The following is a 15644-nucleotide window of genomic DNA, read 5'->3' on the forward strand; positions in this document are numbered from 1 at the left end:
TATCATACGTTTAATTACATTTTTTAAACACAATTATTATATTTTAGTCTCATGTAATTGTTGGATTTACCGATTTTTCTCGCCCAGTACAAATTGCGGATCGGTCGAGCGACAAATCCGACTTCTCATCTTTCAAAATACAATAAAATTCTTCGACGAAAATGTGTTAGTGTGCGTGTTGTGACACTTGTCACTCGTCCGTACACAAAAAGAGATCGAGGTTTGCAAGATTTGTCTTTGACGTGTGTCATTTTCTATGTATTTGTGTCGTCATTACAGATTGGATTTTGTATGTAAGTGTGTGAGAAGTGCGACTGTGTGCACCTTTCCCCCCGCAAAAAATGGCAGAAAGATATGTACGGTAAGATATCGCTTGGGCCCCTCCCTTCCGACGTGTCGGAAGCCGGTGTTGCTCGAAAGTTTGTATTTAGTTTAATTTTAATTTTAAGTTTTTTTTTTACTAGCACTTGTGTGTGTCCCACTGCTGGGCAAAGGCCTCCCCTCTCCCGTTATTTTTATTTATTGTTTTTTGACTTGTTTTTGTACCATATATATGAATAAACAGTAATCTCATACTAAAAGACATAAACGCGCGAATGCTCATACATTTAATATTTTTTCAGGAATAAAACAAAACAGTTCTATAATCTTTACTAAAATAAAGTTACATATTTACTTATTATTTAACAAAATATACAACTAAACCTATTTCAAATTAAAACTTATACCTAAACACACTCGATCAATTAATAAATTAACTCTAAATTAAAAATAAATTAACTCTAAATTAAATAGGAATAAAATAACACATGTGTTAGTAACAAACATGAAATCTAATGTTAAAACGTACAATTTCATACAACTTAATATATATACATACTTCAACTTCAACTTCAACTTCAACATTTATTCAGCAAATAGACACAAGGGCACATTTACACGTCAACATTGAATTTACATACAAGCAAAACTAATAACAATACCTCAACAATTTTATAAAATACAACTAACTGCAACTACCAATTCAAACTAACGTATTACAATTACTTAGAGATGTATATGGTCTCTTAACGTCGAATTGCATAAACAAAAACTATAATAATAATTTTAAAAAATAAAACAGATACGAAAACACAAGTGAAAATCTGTAATGTAAATACTGTTATTGGTATCTATTAGTTACTCTACTATCTAGAATTCTAGATTATATCAATAACAGAGTAAGATGTTATGTTTAAAATTAAATTAAGCTTTCTGATCGAATAATAATTAATATATTGTACTTATATTTCAAATAGTACGATTCTTATAGGTTGATGACAGTTTATTTACATGATTTTACACCTTTTACAAAAAACTCTTGAAGTACAAAATGTTACTAAACCAATTATTTTATATATTTTGTATGTTACTAATGAAATTTTACTTAAATTAAAACCCTCCTGGCGATACTCCCAAGTATCCAAAGGGCACAGACCTTAAACCCTTAAAAAACCAGCCTTTTCCAAACTCGGTTAAACCAGCTCCTGCCAAATCGATTCACTACCAACGTCATTACGATACCGTTTCCATCGAATTAGCAACTCTATATATATAACCAACTTACATTTACCGCTGACTATGTCGCCACTGTCTAACAACAGTTGACATTTTCTACTTAGCTACTTGTAGTTGATAATTTCACCATCCGCAAAAATACGTTTGTAGAGAAACCAACTTACATTTAATTTTGCCGTTGGCGATGTAGCCTCTGTCTAATTAAAAGTGACATTTTTGTATTGAGCTACTGTAGTTTAACTTTTAACCACCCGCAAAGATAAGTTTGTAAAGGATTGTGCTAGTATTTCGGATGTATATCTATATCTTTCTAATGATAGAAAGGGGTCATATTTGACTAATTATGTCATACCTACAGGTTGTTAAAAAAGTGAGATGCCTCCGTTGCTATACTCGATATGTTATAAATAGGCGCTGTGAGTTTGAACTTGAGCATTTTTTATAAGGTAAACGTACTAGTGCTCGACATGCTAATGCCCAATAGATGACACCTTGCTGTCACCTCTATTGACAATGACTTAAGTTTCAAGATGACGTGTACTGGGACCCCGTCGAGCACCAGTACGTTTACCTAATTGACAAAAAAAACGTTGCGTTACGTTACATTGGTTGACATTTACCAGTCGCTTATCGGTGAAGGAAAACATCGTGAGGAAATCGGACTAATTCCAATAAGGTCTAGTTTACCCTCTGGGTGGGAAGGTCAGAAGACAGTCGCTTTCGTAATAACTAGTGCCTACGCCAATTCTTGGGATTAGTTATCAAGCGGACCCTAGGCTCCCATGAGCCGTGGCAAAATGCCAGGATAACGCGAGGAAGATGATGACGTTGGGAAAAAAACCATATGTTTCGCGATACGTATATATACTACTGTTGTACATATGTATTTATTTTATCTTCATATTAAATTTATATATGTGCCTATTAATATTAATTTAGAAATGTAAATGTAGTTATTAGGTTTTTCTTTACATACCCCGCACCAAGTACATAGCTACACTTCACTGTTTGGCTTAAAGGTTGACTGGTAGAGAATGCCCAGTGGCTTTTTGCAACTGTATATTTATACTGTGCAATAAAGTTTAAATAAATTAAATCATTCTCTCTATGTCTTATGTCTTAAATTATAGTCCCAATAAAAAAGAAATTAAATATCATTAAAATTATACCTACTAATTTAAATGATATTTAATGCTAATATACAATATAAAAAATACTGATATGCAATTACACACCGATTCGATGGTACAGTCAACTGTAAAAATATGGGTGTAGCCAACTTATTCAAAAATATGTCCCATAGTAAAGTTCTAAATTCCCTGACATAAGAGCTATGGGACATATTTTTGAGATGATTTGTGCACCCATATTTTTACAGTTGACTGTACTAATCAACCCAACAAAACTTTCTCAACTCCAAACTCTACAGAGCCGCATTGTAAAAAGAAATGTCTACCCATCCCCCTCTGACATACGTCCGTCTCTCACAATTTCTCATTTCACCGTTCACTCGTTTAGCAAGTTACTACTAACTGCGACCAAGTCCCATCCAAGACATAACTGCTATTCTCAACTTTAACATCAAAGAAATTAGGTTGAGATTGTAATGAGGAGAAATTATACAACTTTGTCACTTTCTTCCTATACTTGTAATATGTATGTTTCTTATTTTACTGCATTAAGTTGGTCAGTTGGCTAGTGGGTTTCCAAACGCCGCGTCGAGCGCTCGTCTGAAAAAAAATAATTAAAAAAAATGCCTAGACTTAGGCATCGGTATGTGTAATAGTTTTTGTTTTTAATTTTTGCGCGGGATTCAAACGTCACCATGACAGTTAGGGAGTGTGTTTTTCGTGTGAAATGTTTGGTGGTTTTAGTGATATTTTTGGACATTTTTGGCTGCGGAGCTATTGAATATGAAAGAGGTAAGATTTAATGTTTAAGTGTTTTATTTACATAGTAAAGAGGTATTGCGACTAAAAATGATTAATACTTAAATAAAAAAAATAGAAAGATAATAAAACACTTTTCAGGCAATAAAATACTAAAAACACTTTATTTTGAAAAATGTTGACTTTCCTCATACGATTTCTTTTGCCCTGAGCAGTTACTATCTTACCAGACAGGTGTACTGCGTTAAAAATAAAAATAACATATTTTGAATGCCAATATTACTTATATTTTATGAAATTGATATGTCATCATTATACAATGAATTATTTCACTTATATACTACGACATATATGTTGTTCATTTTTATATTTTCATGTCGCCTTGGTTGAGGTTATCATATATTTATGTTTAAAAATAAAATAAAAATAAAACAAATTCACGCAATTATACCAATTTTTTTTACATTTTTTTTTTTAATCATTTATTTACATACAATATATATACGGTGGTACTACTAAACGAAATTAATAACTAGCTTAAATCTAAAATAGGCCCTTGAGGCATTGTACCAAGGATGCTGGCGGCATTTCCTCGCTGTATCGCAATGCTGATACGTTGTGCGAGGTAGCCGCCAGCTCTTCGGTCACCAGTTACGTCAACCAGACGCTTCGCGATTTCTGCGAACAACTTATGCGCGCTGGGACCCCATGGACCTAGAGTTTCAACTCCAACTGGTACAAAATGGTACTCTCTACCGAGGCTCTTATATTATACCAATTATTTATTTTATGTTTTTAATTAAGTTAGAATAGATAAGAAGTAGAATATTTCAACTTAACCACTTTAAAATGGTAGTCGGTAGGTGCCCCTACGTACAAAGCAGGAGGTCCCGGGTTCGAGTTCTGGTAAAAGCATTTTGAATTAACAGATATTTATGGATGTTTTCTCTTTATATTTATTTTATAAGTATTTATATCTATCTATATATTATATATAGTGTGTCAAGCCATTTCTATCAGTAAAAATGTAAAAAACGTAGGCGCGATGGGTAATGGTTCCACAGAAAATTTGAATTTCGCGCCTTTTGATACATATATCGTCGTCTAATAGTAGGTGATGCCCACAACACAAGCCTTATTCAGCTTACTTAAATTGTCTTAAATCCTACAATATTTATTGTATAATTAAGAAAAAAAAACAGCCTATATAGGTACGTCCCACTGCTGGGCACAGACCTCCTCTCATGTGCGAAAGGGCTTGGGCTATAGTCCCCACGCTAGCCCAATGCGGATTGGGGACTTCACATACACCTTTGAATTTCTACGCAGATGTATGCAGGTTTCCTCACGATGTTTAGCCTTCACCGAAAAGCTAGTGGTAAATATCAAATGATATTTCGTACGTAAGTTCCGAAAAACTCATTGATACGAGCCAGGATTTGAACCCGCGCGCGACCTCCAGATTGAAAGTCGTACGTTATATCCACTTGGCCACCACCGCTAATAATAATATTTGTTTAATATTTATTTATTTATTTAAATTATATTAGAAAAGTACAAATGGTGGTCTTAATCCCGGAAGGCATTCTCTACCTCTATATTTTATATTTACCTACATATATAAGTAAATATATGAATACGACTGTTTCACTAATGTATTTAGAACAATAAATACATATTATAGTATATATTATTATGTCAGGTTAAACCGTATCAGTTTAAAAGCCCTCTCAATCACTTAACTGTCGTTTAATTTAAACCCCATTACTTATCAGTTAACGGCAGCTTACTCACTACTTGGTTATTTAAACTTTTCATTACTAACGCACTGGAACTATATTACCGTTTAACTGAGGTGATTGGTAATACCAAAGAGAATTAAAAATAGAGGCGTATTTTCAAAGTAAATTTTGTAGTCACAGTAAATTTACTGCCATCTTTAGGCACAGGATTAAAACTTTTAGAACGCCATGTGATCCTTTTTATTATTTCACTGAGGTCAATAAAATATTTGACCTAATTAGTAATTAAACATAAAGTAAATAAAAGACTTCTTTGAAGGATTTTTTAATCATTCCATAGATAATATAATTCATATTTATTGATAGAGTTCAAAATTTATATAAGAAGTCGATCTCGAAATTAATAGGTTATTATATTATAGAAAAACCGTAACCATAGATTTTTACAACTAAATATGACAATTTTAAAAATCCCATTACTAAGAAGAACTTAATAGAAGTTCACATTAATATCAAAAATTTTAAAATCATATCATCATCATCATCATCATCTCAGCCATAAGACGTCCACTGCTGAACATAGGCCTCCCCCTTGGACCTCCATTCGTACCGGTTGTCCTCTGGCGACCTTAACAAGATAAAAAAAGAATCACATCACATCATCAGATTAAAATCACAGAATAGGTATAAATAACCAGTCGAACATCTAACTTAATTATCACATAATTTCATTTCACCTAATTAGGGCAATAAAAAACTATGTTAAAACGAATACGTGTTACGATTAATTATGTCATTAATCTCAATTTAGTCCAGCAATAAAATCTCAAGTAGCCATGGAATATGTGTTATCGGTCTATATCACCCCGGGGACCGATCCGGCGTCCCGCTGGGTATACGCATATCAATAGAAGAGGCCAATTCAAAAATACATTGACATCAGAATTATGTTATTCTGATGTCAGCATATGTTAGAATTGGCCTGTATATCTCCCCGAAGAACCAATGTGTACGCATATTAATAGACAAGCTAAATTAGAACGTATAAAATGACATCTAACCTCAATTTAGTTGTAGGTATATGCTGATGTCAATCACAATGAAAAAAATAACGATGATCAACTCTGGCCAACGTGGGACTCGAACCCCCATTATTGGACTCAGAGGTGGTCAAAGGTTGTGAACCTTTGAATGCAGATGTCGCTAGTGACGTTGTCACAGTTGCAATGACTAAATTCGCGTTGATTGACGGAAGGTCAGCTGGCGGAATTGGTAACGCATTGGACCAGCAGTTCAAGGATAGGATGTGGGTTTGAGTCCCACGTTGGCCAGAGTTGATCATCGTTGATTTTTTCATTGTGATTGACATCTGTATTTACAATTTAAAGATTGTAATAATGTGGTATGTCCCACAATAAAAAAGGAAAAATATATTAACATTTAACTCAATTTAGTCCAGTAATAAATAGCACATATCAATAAAATCCCAAGTAGCAAGAATATTTTATCAGTATATATCACACCGGGGACCGATCCGGCGTCCCGCTGCTAGTGTAGTAAATAAAGGTAGTGGACCCCGCAGTAATTCCTCAGCCAGAAAAAACTTTACAGTATGATAAAGTATCACTAAATAAAAAGTATTGTATAAATTTCCAAAGAATAATAATAATAGAATTAAAGTAAATACCTAAAGTCTTAAATCGTTAATATATTTTTACGGAAAAATGCTCCGTTTAAACTTTCTTCACCAGACATATTCATGTAACGTATTGCAACAATATATGAAATATCAAAAAAATATCCCAGCAGAAATACCAGTATTAATAAAATACATTTTTTTGGCGTGTCTTGGACCGGAAAATTGCTCAGTCTAATTTTTTCACTGGAATGCCATTTTATTGCCGTTTTATACCTACAAAATGAAAATCTAAAAATTTCCCACTCTCAGTTTTTAATAGTTCTATAATACATACATTTCGATACGCATTTTTTTTGGATTTTTTTACCCACTGCGCCAAATTATATTCTAAGATCATATAAGAAGAAAAAAATGACAGAGCAATTTTCCGATGAAAATGAGCGTCAAAAAAAGGAAGTATCATAAAAAAATATTCTCATGTTTGACAAAACTTTTAGATTTTTTTCTAGTATCACATACTGATACAAATAACTTATTTTGTAAAATAATTTAGGACTGAGGAATTACTCGGTTCAATATATAATCAGATTTGTGTTTTTACCTAACTTAGGAGTGTTTTTTTTTTGGATATTTATAATGTTAGTCTCGGCTCATACTATACAATAACCAAGCTAAATTTCATCGACTGAGAAATTAATGCATGGGTCTCCATACAACAACTTGCTTCATTTACTACACTATGCGTCGTATACGCATATTAATAGACTGGGCGCTTAGAGTATTTAGTAACTGGAGATGTCATCGCTGTCATTTTCTTTACGAAATAGTCTGCCGATTTTTGCGGGGGAGGGGACGTCAAATGTACTGCTAATTCTACATGATTTGTACGTAACGTACAAATAGCCATTTCAGTCCATATACAAAAGTTTGCACAATTGTGCAAGTTATTCGGCACAGGGGTCTCTGAGCTCTTAAAGGCGACTCCAGTTATTAAATGCTCTAAGACTGGGCGTATTCAGTTTTTTAAACATAATACTTAAGTACATCGGCAATACTGAAAGTTCCTTTAATTAGCCACTTAGAGATGACGCAGTGAAAGAAATGTGTTGTTTTAAAATTTAACTCTTTACTGTTTTTTGAGGTAGTCAGTCACTTCACTAGTATGTTACACGACGAAGGCCGCAAAAGTATCTGACACGATCTTATTTGTAGAGCCATAAGAGCGTGTCACATATTTTTGCGGCCTTCGAAGAGTAACATATTTGCAGGTGACTGCACAATTTCTTTGGGTGTGATGTCTATTTTAGGAATCCTGGCAACATTTTTATAATTTTAACTCAAAAACATTCCTACGACTTTCGAACTTTAATATACGTCAGTTAATAGATCTAGAAACGATATAGATTAGATATGTCAGTGTCAAATGTGATGCTTCTTCAAACAAAAACGTCACTTATGACACTGACACATCAAATCCATATCGTTTCTAGATCTATTAATTGACGTATCTTAAAGTTCGAATCGGGCAGAATGTGTCTTCAATCGCCAACAAGTTTAATACCAAGCTAAGAATATTATCTTATAATGAAGTTGTTCTCGTACAACTGTTAGTGTTAAGTTTTATACATTTTCTTGCTTTGATAAAAAAGTGTATAGATGTGTATGACCGTGACTGCCAGCATTTTTTATCCAAAGGCATTGGAAATCTACTCTAGCGTAAATAATAGTGAATGGTTCATTGAGTTTATAACGTTATTATACTATTATTCTTACTACTATAGAGGGTGTCCCAAACTTATGGGACATGAAGGGGAAGTACCTTAAATATCTTAGATAGTGTATTTTGCTCAAAGAAGACTTTATGTTATTTTTAAAAGTTAGTAATTCTGCATTCATAGATTTTCTAATAATTACTTGCTTCGTCTGGGAATCGAACCGACTTAAATGTCAAAAAAAAAATCACCCTACTTTTATGATGCCAATCGAAAGAATAGCTAAAAAATAATAACTCTGCTTACGTAACATTGTATTTTAAAAGAAAGGAACAACGTGAAATTAATCATTTTAATCAAATTAAAAACATACATGAAACTGCCGTAGTCAATTAAGTGGGTATTTTTTTGTAAATTAATTAATTAAATGCTCAAAATGTGATCCCTCTTGTCTTACGAAAATCGCCAATATTTTAATGAGTCCGCTGCCTGTTGATTTTCTTATCATTTTATGGTGAACACTCGACGTGATATGGCACAATTCTGTTTGCAACTCGCCCACGTTCTCGTATCGCTTTTTGTATAGCATATCTTTCACGTATCCCCAAAAGAAGAAATATTTCACCATCAAATGATAAGAAAATCAACAGGCAGCGGACTCATTAAAATATTGGCGATTTGCGTAAGACAAGAGGGATCACATTTTGAGCATTTAATTAATTAATTTACAAAAAAATACCCACTTAATTGACTACGGCAGTTTCATGTATGTTTTTAATTTAATTAAAATGATTAATTTCACGTTGTTCCTTTCTTTTAAAATACAATGTTACTTAAGCAGAGTTATTATTTTTTAGCTATTCTTTCGATTGGCATCATAAAAGTAGGGTGAGTTTTTTTTGACATTTGAGTCGGTTCCATTCCCAGACGAAGCAAGTAATTTTTAGAAAATCTATGATTGCAGAATAACTAACTTTTAAAAATAACATAAAGTCTTCTTTGAGCAAAATACACTATCTACGATATTTAAGGTACTTCCCCTTCATGTCCCATAAGTTTGGGACACCTATATACAATCGCCCGATTTTTGAATTTCGATCGCTCGATTTCGTCACTCGAAAATCGGTCGAAAACAGCGAAATGCTAATTTTTGAAATACGAGCGATAGAAATTGGGAATCGAGTGGTATTGACCACTCGTTTTCAATTCTATTAGTAAGATTTAAATGCCTAGTATTGGAGATATTATTGAACGAAATACACGAAATCGAGCGGTCGAAATTCAAAAATCGGCCCCCTGTACGGATATGATGGTCGTTCTTGTCTACGTAACAGCGTGATAAAACGGTGTCCGTCACTTTCTATCCCACGGTGTTAAAACGTGACAGTTATTTTATCACGTAAAAATAAATACGTATCGTGTAAAAATGGATAAAGCCGTCCATAATACGCCGGCTGATGAGTTTCACAAACTTTATAAATTATAAGCCCCTCAAACTACTGACCTATAATATTTTTACTAGTAAAGAATGCATCGGGATTCCTGTTACGGCCTTGCCCTCCATTCCTATCTATTATTAAAAAAAACTATAATGATGTGTTATTATACTTATTATCCTAATACCATCTGATAGGGAGATGGGCTATTGGTAGCATCCATTTCAAATTAAGTACATTTAAAAACTGTAATGATTATAAAGTAGCTATTTATCAAAATAATCAAGTTCGTAATATGGGATAAATATTTATTATATTCTGTGTTTTTAGTATTAGTTGTTATAGCGGCAACAGAAATACATCATCTGTGAAAATTTCAACTGCCTATTAGCTGCGGTTCAAGAGATGCCTGCTGACAGACAGACGGACAGCGGAGTCTTAGAATAGAGTCCCGTTTTTACCCTTTGGGCACGGAACCCTAAATGGACACCGCCTATTGTTTTACTTTTCCCATGTATAATTTTAGTATATTTTTGAGTAGGTACAAGCTTTTTATCATGTGTGAAAAAAAGAGTATTTATTTTGTCACTCTAGCAGGTGAAATTGTCGCTGGAAAGTATCACTTTAATCACCTTGTTTACAAACGATCGAGAAAGTTCAAACACACGTGAGACCACATCACCGCAGGTTAACAAAATGTTTGCTGTGGTTATTGTTACTTTCTAACTCTATGGTAGTTTGCATTTATTTAATTACACAAACGGGTCTACCGCGATATAATTTCATTATTTTTACCTTTAATTCCGGCGTTTCAGCTGAGTTGCACCAGCTGTGGTCACGGAAAGACCTCAGCTGAAACGCCGGAATTAAAGGTAAAAATAATGAAATTATATCGCGGTAGACCCGTTTGTGTAATTATATGTGTACAAAACGCGAGAGTTTAAAGTGTTAGTTTGCATTTATTTTGAATCAAGGCTTTAAGGGGCCCACTGATTAACAGTCCGCCGGACGGTATCGGCCTGTCAGTTAGAACAAAATTTTGACAGTTCCGGACAACTGACAGGCTGATACCGTCCGGCGGACTGTTAATCAGTGGGCCCCTTTAGAGTTAGACCAAGAAGAGTCTGCAGCATTGACATATATCTCAGGCCTTACGGGCAATAACAATGGGGCATAAATGAGGCCAGTACCACTATTACCATTTTTAGTTCCCGTAAGACCCGTCCTGAGATATATGTCAATGGTCTGCAGCGATTTTGATAGCCCACGCAGTGCAAGTGTTATTTACACGTCATAATTTCATAGAAGTTTGACGTTTAAAATGACACTTGCACTGCGTGGGCTATCAAAATTGCTGCAGACTTTTCTTGGTCTGACTTTATATATTGTTTAGTTATGTTTGCGGTCTTTCTATTTAAAAACAAATAAAAATTCTATGAGTATTATGCGCGAGTTAAAAGTAAATACGAGGTCATAAAATATAGATTATTTTAATTGTGATTAAATGTAACGCTTAAAATGTGACATACCTATAACTATTCAGAAGCAAAGTTTTATGGTAGATACGGTAAATCTTCAAGGTATAATCGAGAAAAAATACATTATTCTTTTTTATTATTAATGCAAGAAATGTTCAAAATATTATGTATGGTCCTATCTGGTGGTATTATGTTATGGAGTAGCTAGGCAATTTTTAACTCGTGTACTCCAGAGCACACAGTCGCTGTGGCCGAAATCGGTCATAGAGCATCATCATCATCATCATTATGTATGGCCCTAGGTACCTACCTATTTGTTAAAATGTTTGATGTGGGTACTTTCTAACTCAGTTTGCATGAAGGTATGATTAATATGATTTGTAGATTTTGTAACAAAAACACAGCAATGGCATTTAAAACGATAAAGATCTCTACATGCCACCTACACGTATTTTTAAGAGTTTGTTAAACAACGTATGGTATCGTAAAATTATAAAAAAATGTTTTTCATTTTGCACCAATAAGTTCATAAATTTACTGAACTTTAATGGCGATAATTTATATAAATTTTGCATCAGTTTTAAATAATTTGTTTGTTTTTGGTATTAAGTTTTTCCTCAAACAAGTAGGTAATAACGTTGAGCGTCTGAAATAGTTTTTGTTACAAATGCTGGTTTTGAGTCGTGAGCCAGCGAAAGATTCTAATAAAGAATCACGAGCACAGCGAGTGATGCTGGTTTTTTGTTGACCACGAACGCTGTAAAGGGTTCGAAACGTCGGGATGTAGTATGAATTAAATATACGCGATATAATCCGTTTCAATAATTTCATTTCATGGATTCTTGTTATTAAGTTATGAACTTTACAAAAGTATGTCACAGTTGGAAATCTCAAGGGTCTATTATATGTAGACTAGATGACCCGGCGAACTTCGTTTCACCTATATTTATCTTTCTTTTTTAACTTCTTTATTTTTTTTTCATAAGAATCTTCTCCTGACAATAACAAACACAACAAAAAAAGAATTAGCGAAATTGCTCCACCCGTCCCCGCGTGATGCCGTGACCAAGGGAAATAGGGATTGATTTTTAGGGTTCCGTACCTAAAGGGTAAAACGGGACCCTATTACTAAGACTCCGCTGTCCGTCCGTCCGGCCGTCCGTCCGTCCGTCCGTCTGTCACCAGGCTGTATCTCACGAACCGTGATAGCTGAAATTGACAGTTGAAATTTTCACAGATGATGTATTTCTGTTGCCGCTATAACAACAAATACTAAAAACAGAATAAAATAAAGATTTAAGTGGGGCTCCCATACAACAAACGTGATTTTTGACCGAAGTTAAGCAACGTCGGGCGGGGTCAGTACTTGGATGGGTGACCTTTTTTTTTTGCCGGTTTTTGCATTATGGTACGGAACCCTTCGTGCGCGAGTCCGACTCGCACTTGCCCGGTTTTTAATAATAGATGTATGATGGGCTAAATTATTTTAAAGAGATCTTATCATTGAGTCATAAGTCGTAACAGGACGAAAGATAACACTCTGGAATGTCTGTCTGTCTGTTTGGTCACGTCAATATTAACAGCTGCCAAGGATTAGATTACTGGGCAAATGGGTCATAAAAGGTTTTTAGAGGCTTATGAAACATTTGGTAGAAGATGAAAGAAGTGTAGAAATATTTGAATCTGTACACAAATATTGTCTAGAGATTTCTTCTTAGCGATATTACAGAATTTCCTATTAGGGATAATTAATTTTTAGGAATATTTTTCTGACACGTTTTTTACAAATTACAATAATTTAACTAAAACCATACGTGTTATTTAATGAAATTAAAATATTCTCCTTTAGTTTTGATAAACAAAAACGTTTGTTAAAATTATAAATAAAATAAAAAAGTCGACGTTTTTCGGGCCACCTATATTTATTTAACACGTTGAGTGCCTGGAATCCGCTCGGCGGGCTCTCTGTTCGTAGTCGCTTTCCTCTACAAAGCGGAAAAACCCTGGGATTGGCTACGAGCGTAGCGCTAGGAAAACGTTGGCAGTGAATGCTTTAAAATGTTACTGTTTACAAATTTTACAAGATGCTGTGTGCGTGATCTCAACACCTTTGTCACTAGGTACTTACGGCCCGATTCGAACTTTAAGATACGTCAATTAATAGATCTAGAAACGATATGGATTAGATATGTCAGTGTCAAATGTGACGATTCTTCAAACAAAAACGTCTCTTTTGACACTGGCACATCTAACCCATATCGTTTCTAAATCTATTAATTGACGTATCTTAAAGTTCGAATCGGGCAGTTGTAATTTAATTTGTAAACAAGCAGAAACGTCAGCGACCCATATGTTGGAAAGATTCGCTGGCTATGGATGAGGTCTTGGTGGCTCAGTTGGCAGCGCGCTGGAGTATCGATCCAGAGGTCGTGAGTTCAACTCTCAATCAAGCAGTAATTTTTCCACTTTTGAATTTATTCTATACTCTGTATCTTTAGGTATTTAAATAAAAGTAAACAAAATCTACCCTCAAATGGCTCCTTACTTGAGGGTATATGAAAACATTACATGATCAAATAATGTAGGTTAAAGTCAGGTCGTTCTGTGACTGATCCATGTGGTTTTGTATTTGGTTGGTTAACCAATAAATGTTATAACTACCCGATTGTTTGTTTACTTTTATTTAAATACCTAAAGATACAGACCATAGGTACTTAGCGCCACTTGCACCATCACTCTAACCCAGGGTTAACCGGTTAAACCTGGAGTTACCATGGTTACTAGTACAATTTGACACTGGGTTAACGGTTTAACCGGTTAACCCCGGGTTAGTGGGATGGAGCAAGAGACGCTTAGTAACTCAAAATATAATTTGCAAAATGCAGATTGCGAGGGTTATTAAGGATACTTTGTTTCCTTGCATGCCACGAGCCAACCGACCACATAATGTGGTCAGTATGAATATTTATACTTCAACGTAACTGCATCTCAGGTCAGTGACCCGGGGCCATATGGGTATAGGGTGGGTTTATTGACCTCTTCGGTAATTCTGAATGCAAACTTCTTTCGATAAAAGACTGGATGGTCCCACCCCCCTACAACCAAAAGATTATTACAGTGGAACCTCGCTAACTCTAACCTCGATAAGACGAGATAATCGTTAACACAAAATAAAATGCCATTTCCTTCCGTTCAGAGCCTAAAACCTCCATAACTCAAAATTAACGGTATTTGTTACACTGTATATCTGTATAACTAATGTTTATGATTTTATTTGTAGCTGCCGTTTTTTCTTTCGTTTAATTAAATACATATCAACTTGTAAAAACGGAGACTTGTGTTATGCCCTATTTAGTAATATTTGTATGGAATAATTATACCTAAGTACGGGAAGCCGGTTACTGGCTACATGCCCATCCTTCGCCCAATACTGGTACTTTCTTGGATCCGGCCTCCCTTAGACTGGCGACTGGTTTGCGACTCGGGGTTTCGGTGTGTACGCCACACATATGCTCTTGTGGCACGGACGTGGACCGACTGGGACACCACGGATTATCTTGTCAAAAAAGTGCAGGCCGTTTTTCGAGACATGCGTCGCTTAATGACATAGTCCGTCGGTCTCTTGCCACCATCAATGTGCCTGCTCTTCTTGAGCCGACTGGCATTATCAGAGATGATGGCAAGAGGCCCGATGGAGTGTCCTTAGTTCCTTGGAGCTTGGGACGGATGTTGGTGTGGGATGCTACCTGCGTAGACACACTGGCACCGTCCCACCTCCAACGGACTACTGTAAAAGCGGGCGGAGCGGCGGAAAGCGCCGAAATTCTAAAACGTAACAAATATAAGAGCCTCGGTAGAGAGTACCATTTTGTACCATTTGGTGTTGAAACTCTAGGTCCATGGGGTCCCAGCGCGCATAAGTTGTTCGCAGAAATCGCGAAGCGTCTGGTTGACGTAACTGGTGACCGAAGAGCTGGCGGCTACCTCGCACAACGTATCAGCATTGCGATACAGCGAGGAAATGCCGCCAGCATCCTTGGTACAATGCCTCAAGGGCCTATTTTAGATTTAAGCTAGTTATTAATTTCGTTTAGTAGTACCACTGTATATATATTGTATGTAAATAATAAAAAAAAAAAAAAGTATAAGTATACCTAAAACACCTCTAAATATTATAGATTTTTCTTTTGT

At 35.1% G+C, this 15644-nt stretch overlaps 2 protein-coding genes across 2 annotated transcripts in view; one reads left to right on the forward strand and one right to left on the reverse strand.

Annotated features, from left to right (window-relative positions):
* LOC134802742 (probable chitinase 2) overlaps positions 1-15644 on the reverse strand; it is a 317146-nt gene that overhangs the window by 300228 nt on the left and 1274 nt on the right. The gene's annotated exons all lie outside the window — the stretch shown is intronic.
* LOC134802856 (serine protease filzig) overlaps positions 2949-15644 on the forward strand; it is a 46923-nt gene continuing 34227 nt past the window's right edge. The window contains exon 1 of the mRNA XM_063775592.1: positions 2949-3479. Coding sequence (XP_063631662.1) covers positions 3383-3479 — 97 coding nt within the window. The 5' untranslated portion in view covers positions 2949-3382. The remainder of the gene's footprint in view (positions 3480-15644) is intronic.

This window comes from Cydia splendana, chromosome 25 (genome assembly GCF_910591565.1).
Source record: "Cydia splendana chromosome 25, ilCydSple1.2, whole genome shotgun sequence".
NCBI lineage: Eukaryota > Metazoa > Arthropoda > Insecta > Lepidoptera > Tortricidae > Cydia > Cydia splendana.